This window comes from Rhinatrema bivittatum, chromosome 2, assembly GCF_901001135.1.
Source record: "Rhinatrema bivittatum chromosome 2, aRhiBiv1.1, whole genome shotgun sequence".
In the NCBI taxonomy this organism is placed as follows: domain Eukaryota; kingdom Metazoa; phylum Chordata; class Amphibia; order Gymnophiona; family Rhinatrematidae; genus Rhinatrema; species Rhinatrema bivittatum.
Window position 1 is genome coordinate 726,839,003 of NC_042616.1, and position 7,817 is coordinate 726,846,819.

At 44.6% G+C, this 7,817-nt stretch overlaps 1 protein-coding gene across 1 annotated transcript in view; it reads left to right on the forward strand.

Moving 5' to 3' along the window:
* Window positions 1-6,728, forward strand: part of LOC115083394 (regulating synaptic membrane exocytosis protein 2-like) — a 329,531-nt gene extending 322,803 nt beyond the window's left edge. The window contains exon 2 of the mRNA XM_029587200.1: window positions 6,491-6,728. Coding sequence (XP_029443060.1) covers window positions 6,491-6,728 — 238 coding nt within the window. The remainder of the gene's footprint in view (window positions 1-6,490) is intronic.
* The last annotated feature ends 1,089 nt before the right edge of the window (window positions 6,729-7,817 follow it).

The following is a 7,817-nucleotide window of genomic DNA, read 5'->3' on the forward strand; positions in this document are numbered from 1 at the left end:
AAGCTTGCTGGGTAGACTGGATGGACCGTTTGATCTTCTTCTGCCGTCATTTCTATGTTTCTATATATATTTTTTATTTATTTATTTATAAACATTTGATATTCTGCCTTTACCAAGTTGGTCTGTAGGCAGATTGCAATCAAATTTATAGCTAAATTTCCTTTACATTTACCTGAGTTCGTCACAGTTTTTGAAATGGAATTTAAGGAAAGACCTGGCTAAATAGCCGAGCCTTGGCTCTTTTCCTGAAGATAAGATAAGATGTCTGAAGGCATAGGGATAGTGGTATCTTGTTCAATCATTTTGGGGCATAGCAGCCGAATGCACAAAGTCTGGTACAAGTAAGTTTGGTGTAAGACAGAGTAGGATAGGATAAGAGGGCCATTTGAGAAGAACAAAGTTCTCTTGTGGGTGTGTAAAAGAACAGAAGCTTGGAGAGACACTCGGGGGCCATGTTTATACATCTGAAGACAAAGCAAAGAATTTTGAGTTGTATCCTGTTTTCAACTGGGAGCCAGTGCAGTTGACGTAAGATTGGCTTTAAGTGGTCAGTTGTTTTGGCCATTACTAGAATTCTAGCAATTGTAGTTTGTAAAGTTTGGAGGCATTTGAGATTATGTTGTGAGATGCTGGAGAGCTGATAAAAATGGCAGCTGAAAGTTGAGTGTTCATCTAGATATGGATCACGAAGGCCCTGAAGAATTCAACGAAATAGGGCCAGTGTCGGGCAGGGCAGCTTGTTAGAGTTGGCATTTTTATTGAAATTAATGCAGTGCCCTGCATTAAGAAGATCTATTACTAAAGGATTTTACAGTGGAATTTATATAAGATAGGTACTCATTTGATCACAGACTTTTAAATTGCAAAACGAAAAACATTTTTCATAAAAATGGATTGAGACCTATGATTAAAATTTGGAGGTAATAGTTTTGTATGTGGAATGATTTATAAACCAGAGTAGGTTTGATCAGAATGCTTTCCTAAAAGCTCTTTTATATGAAGTTCTCTTGTATATGATATTTGTTTTCTATTTCTTTTTTTTATTCTGGTATTACCTATTTTGGGTTCTTTTTGTAAATATTTAGTGGATCAGAGAATTACAGCAGTCAGTATAACTGATTATTAATGCATGTATCATAGTGGCATGGTTATGTTTATTGAAATAGTTGCAAAGTTTGCAAATCCAATGCAGAAGCATGAAGAAGGTCCTTACCACTTTTGAGATGTGGGTTTCCATTGTAAGGTTTTGGTTAAGTTGAACCAACAAACTTCACATTAAATCCTTAAGTTATAAGGGAATTTCTGAAAGGGAGGGCAGGGATAGTAAAGGGTACTTTTGTTGGCTTAGCCAGAAAAGTTCAGATTTGGAGAGGTTGAGTTTGAGTTTGTAGTTATTGAGCCCTTGGGCTATTGCTGTAAGGCAGTGATTAAGATTGACAATGGAAGAAGTTTGGTCTGATCCTATCTTGATGCAGACTTGGATGTCGTTAGCAAAAAGGTGGTACTCAGTGTTGAAGATCTAGATGAGGTCACAGATTGGAAGAATGTAAATGTTGAAAAGGATTGGGGAAAGCACTGAACAATGAGGTACTCCACAGATGTGAGGTCTTTGGATAAGGATGAGTCACTGGTCCATAATACAGATTGAGTCATTTTATCCAGGAGAGATTCAAATCATTTAAGGACTGTGCCTTCAATCCCAATATTGCATAAGTGTAGTAATAGGAAAGTTGCAATCGATGGTGTCAAAGGTGGCAGAGAGATATAGTAGGACTAGGAGGGATTTGGTCGGCATTCATTTTAATATTTTTGGCTATGGCTAATAAGGCAGATTCTGTTTAGTGACCTTTCCTGGACCTTGATTAAGAAGAATGGAGGATATTGCCCTCTTTTAGGAAGTCTAGGATTTGGAAGTGGACCGCAAATGGGCATTGTTATTGATTCTAAAATGTCTATGAAAAATCATGTTAAAAATGTGGCAAGAATTGCCTTTTAAAAATTGAGGTTGTTACAGCCATTAAGAAACTTTTTGTCACTATGGAATTTTGGTTGGTAGGCCAAGCAATAGTGCTTAGTACCATTGACTATTGAAATTCATTATATACTGGGCTGCCAAAGTATTTGGTAAGGGTGTTACAATTTGTACAAAACGCTGCAGTATGGTCTCTTTATGGTTTGCATTGAGGGGTGAACATTACATTGTTTATGAAGGAACTATGTTGGTTGCCTAATGCCCAGGGCTCTTTATTTAAGGTTTATACCTTGTTACATAGGCTATTTGTCTGGAATCTTTCCGTCTTATTGACAGAGTGATTTGGTATGTTCCATCTTGTTCATTACAATCTATGTTCCAATTTTTGTTGACTGTTTCACTACTTACTGTTATGACGTGGACCCTTGGGCCGACTAGGAGATGATGTGAGGGGTGCTGAGGGATGATCCACAGCAAAGTCCATAGCCGGGAGGTGGATCAAGGCCAGTAGACCAACTGGAGCTTCACCACTGGAAGCCAGAGATCCCCCCCAGGAGGAGCCCTTGGGGACCCGGGCCACTTGGACTTAGGTGCGGTCTCCTGGAAGAGAAAGGTCTGAAGAGAAATCCGGGTTGAGGCAGGTGGCAGAAGAGCACAGTGAAGAAACAGACCAGGAGTCGGGACAGGCAGAAGAACAGTGAAGGCCAGAGATGAACTAAGGATCAGGATGGGCAGCAGACACGAAGTACCAGGAGCAAAGCCAAAGTCAGGAACCAGGAAGACAAGCTGAGAGAAATCCGGGACAGGAGTGAGGATATGGAGGCAAGAACTGGAACAGGAACAGCAGGATCTGGATCAGGAACAGCAGGATCTGGATCAGGAACGCAGCAACTAGTGACTCGGAAGAGTGAACCTCGTTGCAAGGCAAGGGATTGGAAGCTGGTGCTGGCTATATATATCTGCCGGCGTCTGACGTCACTCAGAGGGCCGAGCTTCAGTTTCCCGCAGCTGGTCCTTTAAATTTTGGCCTCCTGTGTGCGCGTGCGCCTAGGAAGTGGGGTTAGAGAGCAGAGCTCTGCAGCGTCTCCCTCATGGAGACGCCATAGCGGAGAGGCCCAGCCGCGGCCCTGAGAGGAGCGGGGGAATGCCGCGAGGAGCCTGGAGCATGCTGGAAGTGAGGTGAGAGCCCGGCTGTGGAGTTCCGTGGCCGGGATTTGTAACACTTATGGAGTTTAAATTATAGTTGTCTAGGTCTAAGACTTTTTCTGTTGCAGGCTCTATATGAAGGAATGACTTACCATATGAGTTACAGTGTGAGAAGGAATTATCTGAAGTTCCAAATATTGGTTAAAGCCTTTTTTCTCAAAGGTGTATTCTGATTGATAACACAATTGCAGTAATTTGTATGATATATGAAGTGTATATTAATGCATAGTGATATTTTAATTTTCAGTTTTAACTATGGGTCATTTTATATCATATTAGTGTATGTGTATGTTCTATATATGTTTTATAGTGTGAATTAATATATATATAGCAGATTATAAGTTTTAAATAAATAAATATATATTTTGGATAGAAAGGGCAGGCTGGAAACTGGACAATAGTTGTCAACTATTTTTGGATCAGTCAGGTTTCTTCCAAATAGATTTGGTTATAGCTTGTTTTAGTGAGAGTGGCAGGGATCCTTGGGTTAATATGGCATTTATTATAGTGTTTAGCCAGACGGTTAACGTTTGTCTTAAGTCGCAGATATATTTGCAAAGTAGGTGGATTAACTGATCCTTTAAAGATTTTTTTCTTCTTCTTTGGGGAAGACTGATTGGAATTCAGACAGTGCATACTGTCAGGAGGGAATTGAATTGATCTGGCTAGAGTTGAGGGAGAAGTAACTGTTGTTAAGGAGGAGTGATTGAGGTAAATAAGTCTTTGGGACAGGGGTGAGTATGGGGTGTGCAGAAGTGGTGAAGACTGAAACGGCTTTCAGAGAGCCGTGCTATAGGGAATCATCATCAGCCAAGGAGTCCCTGTATAAATGGTAAACACCGACCTTCTGTTCATCTGTTGAAGAAATATTTTTATGTAATTACTAGCTGTGCCCGGCCACGCATTGATGTGGCTCAGTCTGGTTAAATGGAAAAGAAAGAAAAGAGAAAGCGCACATTTCGAACATGTTTAATTTCACAATGCTTGTGGGTATACAGTATTTTTTGTTGTTCCATTGTCTGTGCAGATATAGAGATTGTCTGGTTTGCCGACTCTAGAACATGCAACATATAATTGTCCATGTGAGAAGCAATCCGTATCTAGATGTAAACCGCATAATTCTAGAAATGAAAAAGAATGAAAAAAGAAAAAACATCAATTATACTCACTAAATGAACGGTATGGTAAACGACACAGCTCAGTTCCAACGCAATGTCACACGAAATAATTAAATCAAAATGAAAATAAATCGAAATCTATGAAAATTCAATTTAACAATGCAATCGGAAACATTGAAATGGAATCGTAAAATATATAGTCCAAGCCGTTAAGCCCGTTAAAAGGATGAGATTTTTGTCCCCTCTCCTCCTACGTCTTTGCTCTACTCCTTTCCTCCCCCCCCCAGCACCACAAAGAGCCAGAGGCGGCAGTGGTAGGAGCTGCAGTGGTGGCCGAGGGGGATCTTGCGAGACGTAATGGTCCTGCTATCCCAACTCCCTCCCCCCTTCCCCGGTGGCGGAGGGACAGGCTCAGACCCCTTTCACTCTATCCTTACAGGCCCCAACTCCTTTGCTCTCCCATTCCCCTCTACACTGAACCCCTTCCACTGTAACCTATAAGTGGAGAGCTGGGGGGGGGAGGGTAGAGAATCTCTTTCTCATACAGCCCCCTACATAGGCTTCCTCTCTCTCTCTCTCTTGCACATACACTCTCCCTCTGTCCGTCACACACGCACACCCAATCCCTCTCACACACATACACAATCCCTCACGTAGTCTCCCTCTCTCTCTGACACTCACACTCGCCTTCAGCGCACATTACCACACTTCTCTCTCACACAGTTAAAACGGGTAGGATTTTTGTCCCCTCCTCACCTAAGTCTTTGCTCTGCACTCGCAAGAGCTTGCAAAGTTCCCACGCCAGTTGTGTCTGGGAGAGTGAGAAAAACACTCCGTCCCCACTCCCCCTCACAAAGGGCAGGCGGCAGGCACTGCAACAGATTTGGGACACGTTGCCTAGCTTACTTTGCTCTTTCTGGGAGACCTGTGCCTTTAAGAAATCCAATTGGGGGCTTGAGAGGGAGGAGGGAGCAGGGATCTGGCTTTCACTTTCGTCACGGTGCTTTGCTGGGAGTGGGGGTGGAGCGATGCCCATGTAAACTCTTCTCGTGGTGGCTGAGACCCACGGGCGGGTTGACAGCACTGCCTTCCCCCTCCCCCCCCTCGCAGTTGGGGATATTTACTTGGCTTCTCCTTATCTGCGGGACTCAGGGGGCGGGGGAGGAGGGCGAGCTGTTCACTGTTCAGCTCTTTGTGCTTTGGCTGCTTTGGCTGCAGCTGCTTGTGATCTCTTCACAGCTGCTTTCTACTGCATTTGCTCTGCTCCAGCCATCCCAACTCCCTCTCCCCCTTCCCCGGCGTGGACGGACTGGCTCGGTGACTCTTCTACTCTGTCCTCCTCCTGTGTGTAACTGTCCTGCAGCCCCTACTCCCTTCCCCAGCAGGGGAGGAATGGGTTGAGCCATTTCTCTGAGCGGCGATTCGTCTGCGCTTTCCTCCTCCCCTCTGTGACACCCAGCACGTAGCGCAGAGCTCAATGGTCCACACATGCGCGGTAGAGCTGCTCTCTACTGCATATTTGTGGGCCGTCGGTCAGAGCCCATATATATTGTAGATAGCGTGTGTTGCTTGTACATCCAACAGATGGCACTGTTTTTCCAAAAAAGCATATTTTACCTGTCACAGGTGTGACATCTATATAATATAGATATATAAAAACACGAGCGTATTCGAATGCAACGTTGTGTCAAAATTTCAAAGCAATCGGTGAAGAACTTTCGGAGATTTAAGATTTTGAACAAACGAACATTTACATTTTTATTTATATAGATTGTTAACATTGCTGAACTATTATCAGTTAGCTCATTGTATTTGGTTAAATTGTGAACTCTATTAAACTTGCCCCCTGTTGATCATAGAGATATTTGGTGTTCAGGCTTTACATAGTTAAAAAGTAACTTGTAGGATCCATTATAAGCACATGTTTTGTTTTCTAGTGTAGTAAAGCTGAACAAGCACATGTATTTTTATGCATGCCCGATCAAACTATAAGTGAAAGGCAGATTTGTCTGAAAATTAATAACAGAGCAATTAGGAGCATGTTATGATGTCCATTTCATCATTATATTGTCATGAATTTCTGCTGTTTTTTTTCTACTATGCCTTTGTATTTCTCCTCTGACAGGAAGTCTGAGGAAACTTTCACCTGGTGTTTTATTACAATAGGTGTTAATTGATCGCCTCTCTTTCACAGGAAATTGCACCAGCAGTTTGAGATGTATAAGGAGCAGGTGAAGAAGATAGGTGAAGAAGCACAGCAGCAGCAGGAGCAGAAGGGCGATGCCCCCACCTGTGGAATCTGCCACAAAACAAAATTTGCTGATGGCTGTGGCCATAACTGTTCGTATTGCCAAACAAAATTCTGTGCGCGATGTGGAGGCCGAGTGTCTTTACGCTCAAACAAGGTACAAAATTTCAACCCTTCTCATTAGATTTTATTGTTCTCAAATCTTGAGGCTGTTTCATATTAGAATGCATCTCTTTCAATATTAAATATTATAAAGAGCTAATTGTGGAGCTTATTAATGACAAAACATGTGCCTTTTATTCCAACTACAACTTTTGTTTCATTGCCACTGCGGCTTGCACTGTGCGCTTATAACAGCGAGTGGCCGAGAGGAAGCAGTTTTAAGAACAAAGCACTGACCTTATTTTCGGGTTTGGCTGGGAAGTGCTGTGCACTGCCATGCAGAAAGTCCTCAGTTTGATCCTTGGCTCAAGTCTTCTGATGTCTGGGTTGGCCAAGACTTGGGATGTTGCAGAGGCCACGTTTACAGCCCCTGATAGGAGAGAGTCATGGTCATGTCTTAAGGAAAACACCGAGTGGTCAGATTCAGGGCCCATGACTGCAGCATTCCCAGCTCAGTAATAAATTTTGGGGTAGATTTTAAAAAAGTGCGCCTTCGCGTACTTTTGTTGGCGTACCAGGCGCAAACAAAAGTACGCTGGATTTTAGTAGATACGCGCGTATCTGCTAAAATCCTGGATCGGCGCGCGCAAGGCTGCCGATTTTGGGCAGCCGGCACGCGCCGAGCCGCGCAGCCTGTCTCCATTCCCTCCCTTCCTCTACCTAACCCACCCCCCCGGCCCTATCTAAACCCCCCCTACCTTTATGCCTGGATTTACGCCTCCCAGAGGGAGACGTAAATCCACGCGCGCCAGCGGGCTGCTGGCGCGCGGAGACGCGATCCGGGGACGGTTCCGGAGGGCGCGACCACGCCCCCGGACCGCCCGGCCCGAAACCACGCCCCCGGGCCTGCCCCCAAAACGCCGCGTCCCGCCTCCAAAATGCCGCGCCGATCGGCCCCGCCCCTGACACGCCCCCGACACGCCCCCCTCGAAAAACCCCGGGACTTACGCGAGTCCCGGGGCTCTGCGCGTGCCGGCAGGCCTATGGAAAATAGGCGCGCCGGCGCGCAAGGCCCTGCTCGCGTAAATCCGGGCGGATTTACGCGAGCAGGGCTTTTAAAATCCGCCCCATAAGGTGGAAGGGGATATAAAGTAGGACTTCTGGCAACAGA